Below are 21,419 nucleotides of genomic sequence, written 5' to 3'. Positions count from 1 at the left end.
AATGGGCCGGAGGAAGGGGAAGGAATCGGGGTGTCATCTTGTACTGATTTTACAATGATCAGACTTCCCTGATCAGGCACATAGGGTCGCTCGTAGGTCCCATTACAATGGGCGAACATTATTTTTAGTTCCGAAAATTGGTACTACGATGAACTTCACTTTGACCACGTCTATCAAGCCACATTGGAGTTGGTTGTTTTTAATTTTCATAACCTGTACTGACGACTTTAATTTTCTTCAATGTTTTGCTGATACGTTCTATATTGTAATTCGGTCTGAAACGCTCCACGACCACTGTGAATCGATGATGTCATACGCTCTTTGGACTCGGAGGGATTTTCCCAAGAATTCTGCCGTCCAATCGTCTAGAGGGGAAGGGATTTTTCTGTGTCCACTCCCTTATGGGATTTTTCCCAGACGTTTTGATTTCAGTTTAGGTTAATCCTTAAATAGGTTTTCGGTGAACGGTTGTGCCACATTTCATCGTTGCTGGTGAAGCCGGAAATTTTAGAGTTCGCAGTTAAGGAACTAGCCCTTACTTTCGTTCTAATAATGGCGGCAACTGGCAGTAAGTTCTTAACTTTTCTTACTTGTTTGTGTCTTTTGAGGTTGTGGGCAATATCATTTGAACTTCAAGAGTTTTGTTTGTAAGAAAGTAATTATATTCTCAACTGGGTAATATGAAAACAAACCCCAAATGTTCCCAGCTCACTTAACTTCGCAACGAAATTAAATGGTAAACGCTGGTAACCTTAGCCATATAGCCATAGGTCAGCATGATACAGTCCCCGCAGTGGAGGTGGCTAGTTGTTCATATTTGTCTCACTTTAGACCGCATATTAAACCAGCGACGCATTTGTGAATAGCAATAATCACTGTAATATAGTCATGTAAGTATATACAGAACACCACTCTTGCTAACCTATGCAGAGAGGTTTTACCCGTTTCATCGTGGCAAAACATAAATAGCTCTCAAACTCTTCGGTATACAGTATACATGTAGTCCTCGTTAGAGAATAGCATGCATAGGACATTTAACAACAGCTGGTGTGCGATATTCAGTTACGCTGCAATTGCTGTGCGAGCCTTAGAAAATCAAATATTCATGCGTTAATGCGCAAATTCACGATGTGTCATTTTCAATATGAAAGGGAAAAGTCCCAGTCAATCAAAGTCATTAAGACTTCCGCTTACAGTTTGTCAAAATCAGTTGTTTTTAATACAATCGATGACGAACTTATGTTCATCACATAATTCATACATTAAACCCTAATTTACATTGAAGCTGTATATTTTAATAGGAATAAAGATTTCAAGCAATGAAAATTTCAAGCTTGAGATATGGCACTGTTTTCGCAAAGCATATAGACCCTTTTACATAAATGGCTGCCAATTTCAAATTCTGTTGTATTTATGAAAATTGGTTTCACTGAACTCGTTTGAGTGTAAAAATTCCTTTGAATTATCACCTCAAAAACGAGGTTAGTATGGCCAATTTGAATACTTAAAAAAGGAATTTAAAATTGCAGCTATTTATGAAAACAGTCTATGCCTTGATTTAAAAATTGAATAAAAAATCTTACGTACGTAAAGTGAAGTTAACAATAAAATAACAATATTACCTACACCCAATCATAAAATACAAATTAAATTCGAGATAAGACAGGCAGCTACAAATATAATGTTAAGGAATTCGTGCAGGATCAGTAAGGTTAACTATGTTACACTTGATCAAGCTAAACCCGACTCAGCATTCAAATCCAACCGACTTCGGCAAAGGAATTTAGTCAAGAACGCTCTGCCCGAAACGGCCCAAGCTTAATTCGTTTACGGTCAGAGTTTATTTAAAGGAGTACAGGTTCCCTCTTGAAAGGAGAACCCGTTTCCGCCGTGCGAGGAACGGATCTAGCGCTCAAATTAAATGGGTTTAGGCAACACCTGCTTATTCATGATTCTCTGTTTCAATTATTCGTGAATTTTTGTTTCTTTTTTATTGAAGTCTCGTGTCAAACTGGTGGACCGACGTTCTACTATAACTACATCACCAGCATATCAGGAAGTGGTTTTACAGCTGTAGGACCGGGAGCACAAGCTAATAATTTCCAGCAATCACCAGCAAGAGGTACTTTGTATTTTAGCGTATGAGTCAGTATTTACTAGCTCAGTCATTACTAAGGTCACATAACGCTCCCCTGGGGAGCGTTGCGTTACATCCCAAACAACCGCTTTTCTGGAAAAGTAGTAATAAACCGAGAATACGCAAGATTTGTACGACTGAGGAAAAGTGAGACAGATTACCTTAAGGACAAAAGCTAGAAAAAAAATTAAGCAATTTGTTCAAGCTATATCGTTTTGACTCAGTTTCTTCCACTCCTCGTCAAGAAAAGCTTTAGTAATGCTCGTTTGTGCTTTTTTGTATTCATGATGATCGCTTTTGAATTCTCACAAATTGGCTCGTGTTCCTCTGAATGCTATAAGTCACATCCTTATCGACTCTGTTAAAATGTCAAAAGTTGTTATTCAGAGTCCCGGGGGGGTGGTACTTTGGGAATTTCTGGGTGGCGATGTGCCGCTGGGACCCTGGAATCCTTAGCCTATACCAGAGCTAGTTCAGCTGAATTTTGCTACCCTATACTAAACTTCCCAAATTCCCCCCATCTATCGACACTGTTGAGGCTGATTTGCATAAATTTAAACTTGCCGATTTGATTTTTTTTATATTTTTGAGTGGCAATTCCTGGTTTCCTTAGTCTAGATAAAATCTTTAACCAACTAGTCAGTTTTGTGAAAAATGATAACCTATTCTAGACCCAAACGCTCTGATCTATATACCCTATCCTAGAGTAAACTGCTTGAAAACCATACCCTTCACAGTGGCACATACCTATATAGCCAATATATGGCACTACTCCCCCCCCCCCCCCCCCCCCACCCCAACTGGGTTCAGAGTTAACACCGGCCAGGTAGTTAACTTGAATTGATTAAGGATTGACAGGTTACTATCTTTTCATGTCTCTCCAGAGGATGTTCATGTCCAGGAACACAGTGCTAGACACGGAAGTTCAAGGGACAAGGAACAACAGGAACCAATTTATAATGGGACGTATATCTACGACAGAGCCAAACCGGGAAGAAAGTCACTTTCATCCGAGAATAACTCTGGAACGTATTGCTTTCCCAACATAAACGAGGCATATTACCAGCAACACTTCGGCCCAAAGTGGAATCCAAAACCAAGTAAAAGGATTCTTGCCCAACAAGGTAAATGTGTGTAAAGGTTAACTCAAAAAAGTCTTAGTAAGCCATTACTCATGCAGGATGTACTGTTTAGTATGGCAAGAGTCAAACAGGTATTGTCCATAAAATAGAAAAAAAGAGGAACTGCGAAAATTGTCACGTACATGGCCGCCCACTTCACCGTGTTGTCAAATTGTCGTATTACTTGCAAGTAATTGTTTGAGTTTTGCATTGACTGACACTCCCCTAAGCCATATTACATGTACTTCCACTGACCAACAAATATGATTCACAGATGTTAGGAAAATGCAAGGTGTGCCATTTTTAAAAGAACCAGATTAACATTGTTTTATGGATATAAAGTTTCGATAACTTAGCAAATCCAAGAACCTGCAAAAGTTGCCGATTATCTGATATCGTCGAAAATATGATGGTGCTCAAAAATGCTCAGAGTAGAAAAAATTGGGAAGTTGACAAAAAGCGACCAAGACAGCGAGAACGCAACGTCTTGAGTTTTCACAAGAAAACGATACCATCAGTACAAAAACAATGCAGCGAAGATGATTCAAATAATCAATAGTCAGTCATCATTGTGCATTATTCCATCAGGGGTCACTGATGCTAAGTCTTCCATAGCATCATTTCTCGAAGATGTAGAAAAATCTGTGGCGGATTTCGACAACGCTGATGGACCGCTCAAAGAGGAGAAGGAGCAGTTCATACTGCTTCACATTCTGCCGTATCTGGAAAAGTCCTGGGGTAAATCGGCTAACGACAAAATGAACGCGTACAGGATCCTGGCCAAGATAAGCAGTAGTCGAAGCAGCGGTGAAGTGGTTAAACAAGCCCTGCTGCAGCTTCAGTATCTGCTCTTCAGAGATAAGCTCGAAAGTTGTCAGCAGAATCTTCTGAAGGTGGAAAAGATTATAAGGTCATCCATCAACTCTCCGGAAGCTGTTTTCAAGGAGGAAGCTGACTCAGTAAAAGAAATTCGACTTTCTGTTTACCAGCGTATCTTATGCTTGATTATTGTCCATCAGATTCAAACGGGTTTCTCCACCGTGGCGTTCAACAACGATCTGAAGAAACTCCGAGAAGAATTGAAAATACGCTCCGATAAGATCAACTACAAGAAAAAGAACTATTTCCGTTATTCCATGGAATTCATAGAAGAAGCGATAAGCTATTTGTTGAAGCCCAATAACAAGGTGGCGGCCTCAAAATTAGGTGGCTGCCTTGATCAATGCCAGGGCTTATTTGAGAAACAAGACTTTGATGTAATGGACTTGACGTTTCTTCGAAAGTTAAAGAAAAGTAGAGCTGTCGTGAAAAAGACGAAAGCTGGGGAATGGTTTGACCTGCACTGCATCATGTGCTATCTGCATGGAAAGGTACGTTGTTTTGGTGATACGGAGGTACGAGTCCTCTAGAGAACCAAAAACCGAAAATAGTACTTATTCCTATATAGAGTCTCACACAATTAGAGACGATGACACTACTTAACGCAAATAAAAACTGTTGCTTCAAGAGATGTTCTCTAAGTGTTCTGCATATCACAAAAATATTATTTTACTAGTTTATGCCTTGAAAACATGGAGCAACTCTATGCTTTTCCCGGTAAAAATTTGCCCATTCCATCTCTGTGATAAATTAAACGTAGTTGCCATTTCATTTGTCTCCGTGTTTTTCTTTCTTCAGGTACACAGTGAGTGTCCTAAACGACAGATGCGTACTGAGAGACGAGCAATGATTCTTCTAAGGCGTATCCTTGAAGCCTATCAAGAGGAGGGTGGTGGAGATGATTGGAGGTTTTGTTTGTTAGGGGCATCAATCCTGTCTGATGTGGCAAGGAATAACGTCACGAGAGGTACATATATGACCTGCCTGATTACATTAGGAGCATTTGATGCCCTCATTGTAATGCTCAAATGTTTTCATTTTGCCACTGATTGTTTTAGTATTGTAGCCATAATAAATACAGTAATTTCCTAGTTACTTGCTGATCAGAATTGGTTTGCTATTTTATATATTAAGTATCTCCATATTATTTTGTTTTCGTCCTTGGATATAGAGTTAAGAATCGAGGCTGCGAGTTGTTTGATAAATCTGCTAAAGGACAAGAAGCTACAGAGGAGACCAGAATGCAGAGTAATCCTAGAGCGTATGTCTTCAGAGGTGCTGTTTAGTCCTGACCCTTTCACGAAGAAGCTCTTTGCAAACCATCTTTTTGAGAATAACAATTTACTAGACGCGCTTCCAGAAGAACTGCACGTCCAACGCCTTACGACCTACTACCGAAATCAGACATTAGAAGTCAACAAGATGACCATCAGCCAAGGACAGAGCTGTTTTGTCAAACGTGGCATGTTTCAAAGGAAGGAAGTGGTCGTGAAAATCCTTCACATGACAAAACAGGACATTCTGGAAGGTGAAACTCAGGACCAATCGGAGACAAGAGATCGTCTCGTGAGAGAAGCCTACAACCTCAGTCGATTGAGAGTTCAGAAACATCCCCACATAACAGTTCTTCTTGCTTACAACACTGAGAGCTTTCCGTATCACATCATTACAGAGTTCGAGAGATACGGCAACTTACTGCAGTTTGTTCAAGCTTCGCGAGAAGGCAACGAGCTTTTGCCAACGGTCCTGCTGCTCAAAATGCTCCTCGACATAATTGAAGCTCTTCTGCTGTTGCAAAACCAAGGATTGGTGCACCGAGCTGTCAGAGCCGAGAACATTCTTGTAGGCGATGAATACGTCTGTAAGTTAACTGGCATGCACTCTTTGCGACAGCTTCAAACTGAATCCACTGCCGAAGGTAAATAAACTCGATTTTCTGATAATTTATTTTCAGACAAAGTTATAGTAATTTTAAGGTGAATGTACCGTTTTGTTAGGGAAACTGAGATCCACTTCAAATTTTCTCTGAGAACATACAAATCTAAATTGGGCAAACAAAAGGAATATGATTGGTTTCGGGCTTGAAAAGGTTGACAGTGGCTTGACATGTTGACATTTCTTTTTATGGACAATTAGTAACGACACTAGTTTTTCTCTTCACTAATTTTACTAATCTTAAGCTATGTATTGAATAACATGTAATCATGACTCGTATAAGACAAGCAAGGCATTATAAACTAATACACAGATGAATGCCTTGTTACCTAACCGATACGAATGATGAACAGTAGAATAGCTTTCTGTGAAGTACGTGTTCTTGAAATCCATTTGGTAGTTTACAGAAGTTATAATGAATTTTATGTCAGGTAGTCCATAGGATAAACAGAGGTTTCCATTATCACGACGAGTTGGCATTGCGATGCATTGCTTTTAATTTACAGTCCAAGACTCATTGTACGACTACTGTTCGGCCGACGACAGTTGCCTAGATTGAAGTTATAAGTCCTAATGATGAGATTTACCAGTTAGATGGAAAGCATCCGAGTGCCTTTTGGAGCATCGTTAAAATTTGGAGGCAGATGCTCTTTCTTTGAATACCGTGCAAAAGAACTAGTAAAAAAGCAGTGCAGCCATACCCTGGGTGCCAGAGGTTCGTTTTAGTGACGAAGTCCTACCTATAACGGGTTTAAACTCCACCCCCGCTTCCCCCTCAACAACAATAACGTTATCTCCCGCAAGTCACTGCGACATTGAAAAGTAATCTTCAAATGAGAAGTTATGTCATGTTATTTTTACTTGCAGCTGAAAATCCGGATTCTCAGTATAGCTATTGTTCACTGGATGATGGTCTTCCAGAATTCATCAGCACAACAGCTGAGGAGCTGCCGAAGAGATGGCAAGCACCAGAGTGTCTTTTGGAGCACCGTTATTCCACTGCCTCTGATGTGTGGGCCTTTGGAGTGCTTATGTACGAGGTGCTCACATATGGGTGTGGCCCATACAGAAACGTCCCAATTGACGATGAAGTCATCAGCCAGGTAAGCGTTGTGCTCATCATTTTAAAAGACTACTTTGTGTCATTTGTCATTTTTATGATTAAAATCTCAAACGTCTTCCCTGGCGCACTTTCCATTTTAACATAAATTACTTTAGAACGACAGAAATTGCTTCATGGAAATAACATTGATACAGCAGGGTCTGACCTAGTAGGTCGGTGCTTCGTTGCACTCCAGGATGGGAAGAGTCTGGGATCGAGCCTGTTTGGGCAAGATACTTCACTCTCACAGTATCTGTAAACCCTCTCACATTCTGATCTTAGTCTAAGTCTAGTCATGTCTTTTGTAGCCAAGTCTGCAAAGATCAGAGTATCCTGATCTGTAATTGAGTGGTAAAATTAAGCTTATTCTACAGTAAGTAATGTACTTGTATCTGTGATGTATTTGCCAGATTATTGCAGTATAAAGTGGTTATTGTGAGAAAAAAATTAATACGATTTCGTTAAAGTGCAAATAAATATTGTCAGAGAAAATCTGCAAAGCCTTGGTCCAGTTAAAATGAGTTAATGCGAAAGATTGAATAACCCGACAAAATTGCTGAGGGAAGCCTACATACGGTATCATTGCATACATCCAGCAGTAGGAATACACCTAGTCACTTTATTCTGCTAAATAAACGACTACGTACAGAGTTGGTGATTCCACCGTCTTGAATACAGCACGGGGATTGCAGATAGATACATATAAAAAGAGCAATATGGTTGGATTTCGCAGAGCAACACGCAAAGAAATGACAGTGAAAGTGGCCTTCGAGTGTAAAGCAACTTTTGCGATATTGGGTCGATAGGGTGCAGACAAGTGATTGTAATCTACACTTAACTGACATAACAACGCATGTCACCGTTATAGGTTGTGTACAAAAGACACGTCTTGCCGCGTGAATCATGTTTTGAAAATGCAGAATATGACATAATGAGGCAATGTTGGGAATGGCAGCGAAGAAAAAGGCCAACCCTTGCTGACCTCAAAGAGAAGCTGGAGAAATTGCAAGAACATGCAACGAATTCAGGTAACTTATATATTATTTTTACGGCGGCGCGGAAAACGGAACACATAAAGCCATCCTTAGCCGACTGATTTCGTCTGAGAGGGTTGCTTTAGGACGAGGAATTCACGTCGAACAATTTCAGCCATGTTTCCTCTGCAATCGATTAAAAAAAAATTACCCCTTTTGCATAAGTACATAAGAAAACAACAACCAAATCTAATGATTTCTGCGTATGGGATAACAATTGAGTAAATTTAAGAAGAAAAAAATAATGAATACCAGACACTCATTTTGTGAATCCTTTTCTTTGAAAGAGGAGATCCCGAGGGATGACCCGCCACCACTAGAGCTGCACATCAATTACGTAAGTTAAACAATAAACACCCGCATATAAGAACAAGTGGATTAAGAACATCAGGTTGAAAGTTGGCCAATAAAGCACCATAAATATAAGAACCAATTCAGCCTGATAAATAAAACATGTTCTTACATAAAAAGAAAGAGGATGCAAGAATAAGAAAGCTCTCAGATATTAAATTACTATGGTGTGCCAGACCTTACAAACTCTTAATGTTTACTTTTATTGGTAGTAGTATTCATTCATTTTTTATTTGAAATTGACTTTTTTAGTGTGTCGAAGTGTAAGTAATAAAACATTATATGTTAATGAAACCTCTAGTAATGTATTATGTAATATAAGGTATTTCGGAAACAAATTTTAAGAACATTTTAAGGTCATTCCACTGAAATGGAACCTGCATTGAGATTTTTGATTGTTTCTATTATAGGAACTTAAATTTTGAAATAGAAATGAGGGGTCTCCGTGTTGGTTTAGGAGCAACAGCACCTCGTTTATACCCAATAAATTCTTATAATAGTACCATGATTATAGTCACGCTTGCTTGCTAAATTCACGTTTCCGACGATTGTCTTTTGTTCTACACTGAGAATTGTCAAGGTACTCGTTTTCGAGAAAATGACGACTTACCTTTATGGCGAGGTCCAGCCGTAAAGAAAAAGCCGCCATTTTTTAATGCGCACGCGCTAATCACGCGGGAAATTATGCGCAGTAGGGTTGCGCAATGCAATACTCGGGAATGACCATAAGAACATTTTCAGCCAGATTTCTCACTAAGCACCCAGCAAATAAGAACTCGATTAGCCTGAACCCCGAAATCATAGGTTCTGACATGAGGGTGTTTACTGTACAAGTGTGTAAGTGGTATAACCAAAATGAATAGTGGGGGGCCTCCAAGAGGATTTCGTCATACCATTTCGCGGTTAAGTAAGTGTTTTTGCACCGTACCAGTAAAACTGAATGGTGACAAAGATAACTCCAAGTTGCATTTTCTCTTTCAATAGACTTCCTTCTTTCAGTCAGACAACGGTGCTGATGATTTGCCAAAAAGATTTTTGGGACAGGTTAGTAGTGAAATAATAGTTATAATTCGCGCTCACTTCCTTATTAACTGAGGGCAATTTTATTGCTCCTTATGTCATACAAGTTCTCGCAAATTATCTCGCTTGATATGAAGAGCTTTTTGTGGTGCCTGGGATGTCCCTACAAATGAGGTTTGAGTACACCATATATACCATATCCTTAGGAGAGAGTTAAATTGATTACAAAATTAAACGTGGGAATGTTCACGTTACTTACGAAACAACGACCGGGGAAAGGCAGAGAGATTTGATGATTGTGTGTCTGTGTAGCGGTGGTGGAAGGGGGAAGGGGTGTTGCCGTACTGGACGGTAATAACCTACTCATACTAATAAATGTGAAGACCATAGGATGAAAACGCTTAGTTAAGAGCTAAATGACGTATAGTTATTGTGAACGAGACATGGGTAAGTGGGAGCAGAAGGCGGGTGAGCATATCCCTGGAGAAGCGAGTTTCCGAGGATTTGAGTAGGCCTGGATAGCAGGAGGTAAATTTGAAAGTTCCCATCACGCGTGTATTCAATGCATGCAGTTCATACAGCATTAAACACATATTTAAATTGAATATTATTCACCTTAGTAAGCAAAGTGAGATAGTAGCTATTGCTTCAGCAGATCAGTTAGGTAACAGTTAGATAAAGGCTGTAGTTGTGGTGAAATACATAAATAAAAAAGTATGATCGTCTGTCTCACGATGTGGTTACTTGTGAGGTAGATCAATCAGATGCTGTGACCGAGTTACTGACCGCAAGCGGGTTGTTATGGGCACTTACACCAGTTGGTCACTGGCTGGTTAAGGATGTATGGTAATTTAATTCTATTTTTTAGTGCCTCATCAAATACATTTGTAGGTCTGTAAAGTAACCTCTTGGAATGACTGCTATTGTGTTTTCATAGGATGGTCCTTTGGTAAAGGAAAGGATCACTGGTGCAGATAAACAGCATCTGAAAAAGCTGCGTACTCTCAACAATCCAAATCTTGTCAAGATATGGCAGATAGAGAACTTAGAGTCCCATTGCCCAGTAGTTGAAATGGTAAGTATGTCATGCCTCTAGTTGCAGGTGTAAGAAAGTTCCCTTCCTCTATTGTCATAAATTGCTAAGCCTGAAAAGACAAAAATGTTATTTCTTTCATTCACCTTTTCGCAGCGAGAAAGTGGCTACTTTCCAAAGCCTATATCTTACGTGCTATCCCTCCCCCCTCCTCTTTTTAGCACCTCCTCTCTCTCTAAACATTTTTACAAATGGAGTAGTGGTGCATTTACTCTCTGGCTTTGAGTTATTGAGCGTCAACTGTCGATGTTCTATAACACGCAACGGTCACTCTAATCGTAATAGCTAAACAGAATTCAGAAAAATATGACAATATCACAAATGCTTCTTATTCTTTGAGTATTAGTACTTATAATCCATCAAATATTTTCGCTCACGCGCGATTAGTCTAAACGCGTCACGTGACTGAATATCCCCCAGCTAAAAATGGGAATATCCGAATGTCAAAACTGCGCGAAAAAGATTTCAAGGATAATAAACACAATAGATTCCGTTGAGCGTGAAAATATGCTCGGAAATTTGTCCTTGAACATGAGATAGAGGGAATGTTACGCTCTAGTTACCTAATTGTATGTTAATTTGCTTTTGACTAGATCTCAATAGACTCTACCCTTGGGAACCTGAAAGAATACGTCCTTGACAGACGATGCCAGAAGGGCGACATAGTTATGTTCTTGTCCCAAGTGGCGAGCGCTCTGCACTACCTTCATGTAAACCACATTGTACATGGAGACATTCGCGCTGAATATGTGAGCGTGTTGGCACCAAACAAGGTACGTCCGGTCAGATACTCGCGCGCATGGGCAGGCGAGTATGCCAATTTCTTTTTTTGAATCTATTCAATTGTTATAACAAGCATTTCCGAGTTGCTGTTACCTCTGCTTCGAAACGAGTCTCGGAGCGCACCTTTCATGCGGAAATGTTTATGTTGAATGTTCATTGTCTTGCAACATTGCCATATCTGGCCGAAGTAAATTTTCAGTTATTTCTTCGCAAAATTCAACCAACCCTTTACATGAGCATTGCAAATCCGTCTCGGGGGTGAGGCAACTCGGGTGGGCGAGTTGTCTCGCCTCGGCATGTAGGGTAACCCAGGCGAGCGGGACAACTTTCCTTCATATGAACGAACACTTTGGCTCGTCTAACCGAGACAATTCTCGGCGTGGTGAGTTTTACCTAATGCCTAGGTATAGGATCTAAAGCAGAAATTCGTATCAAAGAATTGAAAACCCACTTTGATCGAATGACCGAGGGATATCCAAGGAAAAAGGGATGTTATTCAATAAGGGTCATGAATAATCATGCAGGGTCAACCTTGACTCGGACTACAAGGACAATGTTTTCACGTATAAAAGCTCGATAAAGTTGCCTTGCGGGGGAAGGGTTGTCTCGGGTACCCGAGACCATATAAATGGGGCCTAAGTGTACAGCAGAAATTGGTAGACATAACCATTCAATCGACTTTTGATATTAATGCATGCTTTTTAAGTCTCGGATTTTAAACATGGCTGCTGGTAGTCATTCCGTACAAAGAAATGAAAATTCGAAATAGGTCTCATGTGTGCAATCTATATAAAGAAAGAAACGGCTAATTTAGACCTCAAAGGATGATGAAAGCGGTCAGGACTACAGTTTATTTCTACTACTGTAAACAACTAAAAGAATTTACAAGATTATAATTATAAATAAATAAATAAACAGTACAGTACATACAGTAGAGGGACACCCAAAATAACTAAAAAGCTAAACTAGTTGGGTGACCGTAATTATAATAATTAAAAATGTGAGAGTCAGGAAAGAGGCACAACAAATACATTGGTACACATAAATATCATAAACTTGGTACAAGAGTAAATATACAAAACAAAACAAAATAAATAGATATAAACCATCAAAATATTAAAATTCGAAAAAAAGGGGTTTGTCCAAACGGGATAAGTTTGAGCTGCAGAAATGTTATGCAATTTGTAGACCCCGTTCGTCTGTTTCTTTGTTTGTTAAGCCAATTCAGACCATTCAAGAATTTTTCTCTTCAAATCTGATAATATGACTGTATAATGAAGACTGGATAAATGAAAGTGGTAATTCTCCAGAACATCATATGACTTGAAATTAGCAATTACATTTCAGAAGTTGATTTAGCGATATGTAATCAAGACAATTAAACGTAACCTTGAACAACTCTCAAGCGGCCCTGGGCAGTATAGTATGTGATCAAGAAAAGATATGGAGATCGAGCTATGAATAAAATCTGTAATTGTAATTTGGCTGTACCCTTGATACTCATTTTATATTAATTTAAACTTTCAACAGATTCACGTCGCCCGTCTGGGTCGCTCCAAATCTTTGCCCAAGAGGGCAGATGACGTCACAAGTACGTCATGCGTCATTCAACGTTCCATGCCTTCTGATTCGACTCGCTGGTAAGTAGCGAATTGATCAACGAAACAAACAACTAGTGAAACTATTTGATAGACAACTGCCATGCAGGTCTCATCAACAAATAGTTGCACCTTATAATAAATTGCAACATCACTTCAATGACAAGCACACGGCAAATTCAAATAATGGAACCTTAATTCACAGGGGGGAGTTGTGTACTATGCTTATGTATAAATTATGACGTCGCAGAACGAACGAACGGGTTGTGCGGACAAGTGGATCAGCAAACGAACGAAAGAACGAATTGACGAGCTAAAGAATTAGCGAACGGCACCGAAGAGTGGACGATCCGTTGACCAGATTAACGATAGAACAAACCAAAGAACGAAGGAACCAACAACGAACAAAAGAAGGAACGAAACGAACGAAAGAAGGAACGTCGAAACGAACGAACGAACGAACGAACGAACGAACGAACGAAGGAACGAACGAAGGAACGAACGAAAGAACGAACACACAGACGGACGGACGAACGAATTAATGGCCGACGGACGGACTGACGAAAGGACACACAAAAGGACGGAAAAGAACGAATGAATATCAATGAGTGAACGAAACAACAAATGATAGGCAAACTGAAATTTTGTAGTCGCCATTTTTGCGTATTTTTTCGCATAACAATACTTACATAAGACGTGTCGTGTCTTTATAGCACTCATCAAATAACCAATCGAAATGATGAGAGCCATTTACCACTGTTTGCCCCGTCGTATATTACTTCTAGAACAATCTATAAGATACTTACTCTTGTCAGTCATAGCTTTCTAACATGTCACTCTCCCATCCCGGACCCTGGACAAATGCAGGACTCTGAATACGTCAAAGGCATAGAAATTAGAAGTTTAGAATATCTTAGGCTTTGTGACAGTACTTCAGGCTCTGGGAAAACACTCTGCAATCCAAACTCAAACCTCCCCCCCCCCCCCCCACCCTCTCTCCGCCTCCCACTTCCTCGCTCCACGAAACACCCACGCAACGCGCGAGGCTCTCCAGCCGCGTTTACTGAATTAGAGTTATAAATATAAATCTAGACACCTTCTTCCCTATCTACATTATTTTTGTACTGCAATATTTGGTGGATAAAGTCTTAGCCGGGTCTTTGAAAAAAGCGTAGTGTTTTCCACAGTGCTTGCTCTATAACCGCATCCACATCGTTCTAAAAAATTGCTGCTCTTTCTAAATCAGTAAGAGTTTTGCTGTTTATATTATCGAGACCCCTTGTTTTGATTTTAGCATAAACACATTTTCTTTATCAGTTATGTTAGCCTTATCATAATACAGTTGTGAATAAATATGTAAATACTGTACTGTACATTCAAGGCCCACCCCAAGTTTGTTTATTTTTCTGGCAATCAACAACTGTATCCTCTTAATAGAAACTTAGAGCCTACTCAGCTTAAATTGCCAATAAGTACCCCAAAGAACCTATTTTGCCAGACTTCAAACAATGTCAGGTCTTACACACGAGTTTTTACCGTAGTAAGCCAGTTTGGCGAAAACAACTTGCGCGGAATAAGCGCTTCCTAAAAACGTTTTGGCTAGCTCAACTTTTATTAGGAAAAAAAAAGTCTGATTGAGAGGATTTTTGAAGAAGCTACAGCCTTGTAAGTAGAGAAGAATTCCTGGGTTGTTTTGCCTGCATATATAAGACTCTTCCGGCGCGAACTGAGTCGAGTTAAGTTTGACACAAATTTAACTAACGGGCTGTAGCCTCAAGAAGTAAAGTAAAGACAAATTTTAATGTGAAATATTAGAGATTCCCGGGAACCATATATAAAATTCATTCAACTTTTGTATAGATACTCAAGCAATACAACGTACCTAAAAGGGTTTAAAGGATTGTTTTCGCCAAAATAATAATTCCATGTCGATTTCTTGCCATGCACAAACTTGACCTTCAAGGTCGTTGTTTTTCAAAATATCAAGCCGTAACTGCCGCCTTTTCCCAACTTTAAAAAGTAAAACAAGACAACACAATAACGAAGAATTCTCCAAGCTATCTTTGTAATAATTCTCAACGCAGCATACTTCAGTGAGCTTTTCTAACCTTGGCTGTTGTCAAAAGTTTAACAATTTTTCCCTGTGCGTTCAACACTCATAGAATAATATAAACGTTCGTAGAACAATATAACCTGAAGAGTATCAGCAGTTCCCACTAAATAAAAATTAAATCTGTTGTTTTACACATGTCGCATTATACAAAGCGTTCGGTTATTAAACAGCAAACTGTGTAAGCTTGTAAGTAAGCTTAAATTGTTGGCCGTGGAAAGTTGACGGGCATTTCGGAATCCCTTTGAACATTTTGCGGTTCAGAATTGAATATAAACACCACTGTAACGTTTATCCTCGAACCACTAGCAGCTAGATAAAATTCTAACGTTAATTTACCTTCATTTACGTTCCATTTCCTGTTTGTTTGGTCGACTTTATATTACGCTGAATAAGTTCTAGAGAAGAACGATATTTGACCGCAAAAAACAGAAAACAGAAGACCTAGAGAAAGCTGTACACTGACGTCAGCGCAGATAATTGGAAGGGGGTGCCCACGAAAGATCAGGGCTTACCTGTCAATCAAGGGATGAGGACGAAATTATAAAGGGCTTCGTTTGAAAAGTGTAAAATTCAAGTCAAATTTTCCTTTCGGAAATGATTCAACTGATTAAAAGAGACTTGATATAATTTACCCACACGTTTTCGTAGATTTAGATTTAGCAAGTAAAATATGTCTTGTAGCATTTCCTACATAATGATGCAAACTACAGTGCGCTTTTAAATGTCCCAAGCAAATCAGTTTCGCTGACAAGTTGTTATTTCAATTAACTCAATTACATTTTACAACAGTCATGTTATTAGGAAAACGTTTTTAACAATTTTAACTGGGTTTTGGTCCACTGGGGAGGGTAAGTAAATCTGATTCTAGAGCAATCCGAGAGTTTAAATTTTTTTTAACTCGAAAATTTCGCCTGAATGAAAAGCCATTTCAATTTCTGGTTCCTGCACACGCCATATTGCAACGTTGATCATTTATTTACTTTTTAATATTTTAACAGGAGCTCACCAGAACTGATTTTAGAGAACAACTATTCTCACGCTAGTGATGTGTGGGCGTTTGGGATCTTAGCGTGGGAGTTGTACACTGCATTCGCCACTGGTCAGGAGAGAAGAGGATATTCCGTGCCTTACTGTGACCTTGTCATTGACGAGGTAGGTACCATAACAATATATCAATAAAGGGTCATAAGAAGACCGAAAGAGGTTTGAGTTCAAGAGTAGATATAGACCAGGAAAAGTCATTGCTTTGATTGAAAAATAGATTTTTAGGCAATTTTTCTCCTCTGGAAGGTGAGATGAAAAAAGTGTAAACAAAAAAAGACTGTTGTAAAGAATATTCTCTGAGAAATCCGCGGGAGTGGTGAACTTAAAAAAAAAAAACCGCTCTTGAGTGGCGAATGGCGAATATTCTGCTTTTTGGCGCGTACTGCATGAACACTTCGCTTTAAAGTATTAGTTTTCCAACTTTAAATAGTGGTAAAAAATAAATTAAAACTTTATAAAAAACATTTGCACATCCTTATCAACAAAACACTCGGATACAGAATTTTAAGGGTGTTACCCTTTTAAAAGGCATGCGCCGTCCTATAAAGATATTATTAACTGGCCATTTAGTATGAATTTGGCTGTTGCTCTTATGAATAGCTGAGAGGTCTCCTGCCTTGGGCACCCGAAATAAATGGAGTATTACCCCGATTACGCTAAATTAAGGCAACAAAAATTATTGTAACACAATGGTACAAAATCAAAGCTCATGTCCTTATCTCAACAACAGATTCTCCTTCACATAAGAGACAAGGGACCGTTGACCAAACCTGAGGGTTGTCCCGATTGGGTTTATATCATAATGCATCAATGTTGGACCTATGACCCAGTGCAGAGGCCGCCATTCATCGCCATTTTTGACTGTCTTACGAGCAGGTTGGTAGATCTTTGTCACTGTGTACTTCTCAAATTGAAAATAAAAACTCCTTATTCTAAACAGATAGTTTTATGGGCTGAAACTCCACTAACGAACAACCTCTGAATAAAAACATTTGTTTTGTACCATTCGTCGATCACTCTCATTGTACTTATAAGCCAATGGATTAATTTCTGGATTTATAAATTTTTTTCCAAACAACAAATATCAGTGAACCATCTTATAAACAGCGGGAGATAACTAAATCCTGCATGTGATCGCATGCTTAACTTGGTTTTATTATATGTAATTAAGGGTAATAAGCGTCTCTTCTCAATCATTACGTTAATTTATTATATGGCTTGTGTTTGTGGCTGATATAACGCGCGCTCTGAAAGGCTAATTGTAGGGCATTATTTAGCTCTTATTAACCGAGCAGGAAGTCTGTATGGGAGAATTTTGACCGAGGTCGTGAGTACAGACCGAACGCAAGTCTGTACACACGACCGAAGTCAAGGTTCTCCCATACAGACCGACTAAGCTCGGTTAATAAGATGTTTATTATATGGCAAACAGGAATAAATTAATTCGTTTAATGTACCTGGTTTGTACTGGCTGACATGTTGCTTGCGAACAGCGATGAGCTGAACTAAAATCTGCCAAGGTTTGCTCGTCCTCTTTACTTTTTTTTTCTCATCAAGCTTTTTGGCACTTCCATAAATAAATATTGTTGGAAGAAAAAAGGCAATATTTTTGCATTTTAGTTTGCAACTTTTTACCTTAAAACATAAGCGGTCTAGATGCCGGTCTAGATAGGAAAATCTAGACCGCCTTCAATATAGTTCCCAGTCCTAGTGAGACACAGCCATATAATAATCTCCCCTAATGCCCACGGGCCGATTACGGGCCCGCAAAACCAAAGCAAAAAGTCATATAATAAACAACTTATTAACCTCAAACATTTGGTCTTTACGAGAAAATCCCAAACCTGGGCCTTGCCGTATTGACCTCGCTATCGGTTAATAATTACTTAATATCACTTCCTCTTTTGAAGGCAACCGATGACGTCCTGGATGATGTCATTGTGGTTGAAAAATCACGAGAAAAGTGGGTGGCCAGACCTGTCAATCAGTCAGCCTGAAGATGCTTACCATGTGTCAATCAAAGACGAAAACCACTCCGAAAGAGCTATCGAGGAAATGTGTTCCGAAGGCTTCTTTACAGTACACGGTTACAGATACGTTCAGTGTAATGCTACAGCACAGCGAGTACCCGAAGAACTGTATGACGACTTTAAGGGGAAGGACTGCACTCAGAGCTCTTCATATCTGCAAGACGCAGATCTGTATGAGGAAGCTCTTACCTGTCAGCTTCGTGGCGGTTGTAACCTCAGAAGCCCACAGGAACTCCCCGATCCGAACTCTTTCACTATTGACCCTCGGTACAAAAATGTATGGGTTGACGTCACCAAGACAGATCTGCAAGAGGAGGATCCTTATGACGAGATTGCTGGTCAATATGATGACTGTTTGCACCTGATAAAGGAAGTCGTCCACTTGAAGGACGTCTCCACTGAGCCTCGCTTCCAGAATGTGCAGATTGGCGTCACCAAGACAAATCTGCAAGAGGAGGAGCTTTACGATGACGTAAGAAGTACAAAGGGAGTCGTCGATTCGAAGATGGTCCCCCCTGAGCCTCGCTGCCAGAATGTACAGTTTGGCGTCACCAAGACAGCAGTTGACATGGTAACCGAGGTGCTGCGCGATGACGAGGATTACGACGATATCTCGTTCGAAGAACAGATAGAAGAAGACCAATCCCTTTACGAGGAGATTGGTAACCAATCTCCAGCTTTGTGCCAGTCGTCAAGCACAGATGAACACTCGGAAAATTGTAGCTCCGAGAACGAACATTCTTATATCGCAGAGGACGTTGGAAGTGAAACTGCCGATCCAGAGGATGAAGAATTGTACGAAGAGATAGCAGGCGCCGTAACCTCAAATTCTGTTGAGGCCTGTAGTTTCAAAAACCCTGGAAGTAGCGGCTGTAGCGAAAGTTCTGAGGCAGTTGGCTGTGACGAATTTACTAACAATCCTGAACACGGTTCAGTTTCTATAGAGGGAGAGGTACAAAACCATGATGACCCGGTTTATGCCGAAATAGGAAGCTTGCAGCTGGCAGACATACGGTTGAACCATAACGCAGGAGGTCAAACTACCCCAGACAGCCCAGATACCCCAGGGTATAGAGAGCTTATGCCAAGAGAGTACATGTCACTCAGAAGGGAACAAGCGTCGACTTTGAACCCAAAGGATGCCAGTCCTGCTAAGAGAGATGTTGCAAAGTTAAATAACCGTAGGCGCCGTTGTAACAGTAAGGACACCACTGAGAATCAGTTTGGCGTCAAGGAACGATAAGAAAGCCAAAAGCTAAACCAGCAACATGTCAACATGAACACACTCGGGTGAACTCACAAAAAAACGTGCAGACACTAACCGAAGTGAAAAGCACATTATTCGTCTTTCACTGCAGTAATGTATGTTTGAAAGACGTTTTGTAGATGTAGTTGAAGAGTTTTTGCAGGCGTTTCAAAGCCTCATAATTTCAATTTATCCACCCGTATTCTTTGAAACAAATGATAGATACATTCCGTCTTTGCTTAATGCATTTGTGTATATTGTTACACAGCGGTCAAACGCAAAAATTACTCCTCTTTGTTTCGAAGAGTTTCAAGCAAAACTTTGCTAGACTTTGGCAAGAAAACGGACAGAACGAGAAGTGGTACTCAAATTACGAGCCGCTAAACTTGTAAGTAAATTAAAATTGTTATATTTTCTCATTATTTGCAGCGGAAAAAAATCTTTTCAATATATCCTGTACCATTTACACTTAATTTACATTTGCTAGCTGGACTAGTTTAAGAGATAAGGTTTATTAGCACATCGGGAGGGGTAGACACCTCAGAAAGACCTTGTCCGCTCGTCCCTTTATGAGATGGATGTGTCCTCTACCCAAATGTAGTTTTAGCCTACGGACCCACTGTTACTCTGTGGGAGGTTTCCAATTTGAAGAAGTTTGATTATATACCTAATATGTTTTCCGTAATACCGCCATGTGATCTTCCACTACCTTACCGACGTCTCCCCAGGGCATCGTGACTTTTTCCGTCAAATCGGGAAGGGGTGACTTGATATGGAAAGTGGCCTGGGGTCAATATTGGTGACAAATTACCGAGGGTGGTAAAGAATTGTGTACCTTGCATTAACACATATTCTTAACTTATAGAAAACGTGTTATTTTTATATCTTTTTATATTTTATATATTCTTATGTTAAGAAGAGTGTATTTTTTAAAAGAATCGTAACCATGCTTAAAACATACACCGAAGATTGATCTTGGTAACCGAATCACCTTTGTTTAGATTGGTCCATCTTTTCCCTTAGTTCATAGCGCGAGAAGCGAAACAAAGGAAAGTAACATTATTGCGCGAAAACTGAGGCGAGACGCACGCGCATCGTCCCCAGATTTCGCGCGGCTATTTCTCTACTTTACCATTACCTCTAAAAGGGAGTTAGAGTTACATAGCTGTGGTAAATTACACCCGTACATTGAGCAGAACTCAATGTTCGCCAATCAGATAAACGTGCAATATGATTTGTAAATGAATTGAAAGATTTTTAATAAAAATATTTTTTGTTGAATAGATTGGTCAGTTAATGCTAAAACAATTTTGACGGCTCGCTCTCTGCTTCTACAGACTTTGATAATTAGTTAGAGCCTGGTACATCGTATATTAGCAGTCGGTGGAAGCCTCGAGCTTATCAGTCTATTAGGCCATATTCGCATTCTCGGTACTGGACTGGAACTAGCTTGCAATGGAGGCTCTTGCGAAGAAACATCATTAAAAAGAGATTAATGCATTTGCATTTGAAAAGACTCCCCGCATTAACCTCAGTTGAAAGCTAGTTCCAGTCCAAACTCTAGAATACGAATATGGACAATTGTTGCTGGTATGATTTTGGAGACTTAAGATTCAAATAGGACTAACATCTCATTTTTCGTAAGAATCAAGTTATTTGTTTCTTAGGAATCTATCTGTTATGAAGGACAGGCACCTGACATCTTTGAAAAAAAAAGCTGATGTTTTTATAGTTTTTATGAAGGACGCAGTGAGATAATGGTTAGCGCGCTGGTTTCCGGATCAAGCTCAATTAAGCGGTCCGGGTTCAAGCCCTGGCCGATGTCATTGCGTATTTCTGAGCAAGACAATTTACTCTAGATCTCCCAGTGCCTCTCTCCACCCATATGCACAACTGGGTACCGGCGAAGTAGTTTGCTCTTAGTGAAATTAAT

General features: G+C 39.7%; 1 protein-coding gene across 1 annotated transcript; it reads left to right on the top strand.

The window, feature by feature from the left end:
• The first annotated feature begins 434 nt into the window (after window positions 1–434).
• On the top strand, window positions 435–20,767 carry LOC110068361 (uncharacterized). Its single transcript, XM_020775731.2, has 16 exons — window positions 435–568; window positions 2,000–2,122; window positions 3,022–3,261; window positions 3,847–4,628; window positions 4,936–5,104; window positions 5,309–6,055; window positions 6,940–7,175; window positions 8,043–8,202; window positions 8,496–8,545; window positions 9,544–9,603; window positions 10,517–10,654; window positions 11,266–11,445; window positions 12,986–13,095; window positions 16,165–16,318; window positions 16,941–17,086; window positions 18,121–20,767. Exons 1-16 carry the CDS (start codon window positions 553–555, stop codon window positions 19,481–19,483), a joined length of 4,674 nt encoding a protein of 1,557 aa, XP_020631390.2. The 5' UTR covers window positions 435–552; the 3' UTR covers window positions 19,484–20,767.
• The last annotated feature ends 652 nt before the right edge of the window (window positions 20,768–21,419 follow it).

Source organism: Orbicella faveolata, unplaced genomic scaffold (assembly GCF_042242905.1).
Source record: "Orbicella faveolata isolate gen_17 unplaced genomic scaffold, um_ofav_v1 contig_14, whole genome shotgun sequence".
NCBI classification, from domain to species: Eukaryota; Metazoa; Cnidaria; class Anthozoa; order Scleractinia; family Merulinidae; genus Orbicella; species Orbicella faveolata.
This window is presented reverse-complemented; position numbering and strand designations above follow the sequence as displayed.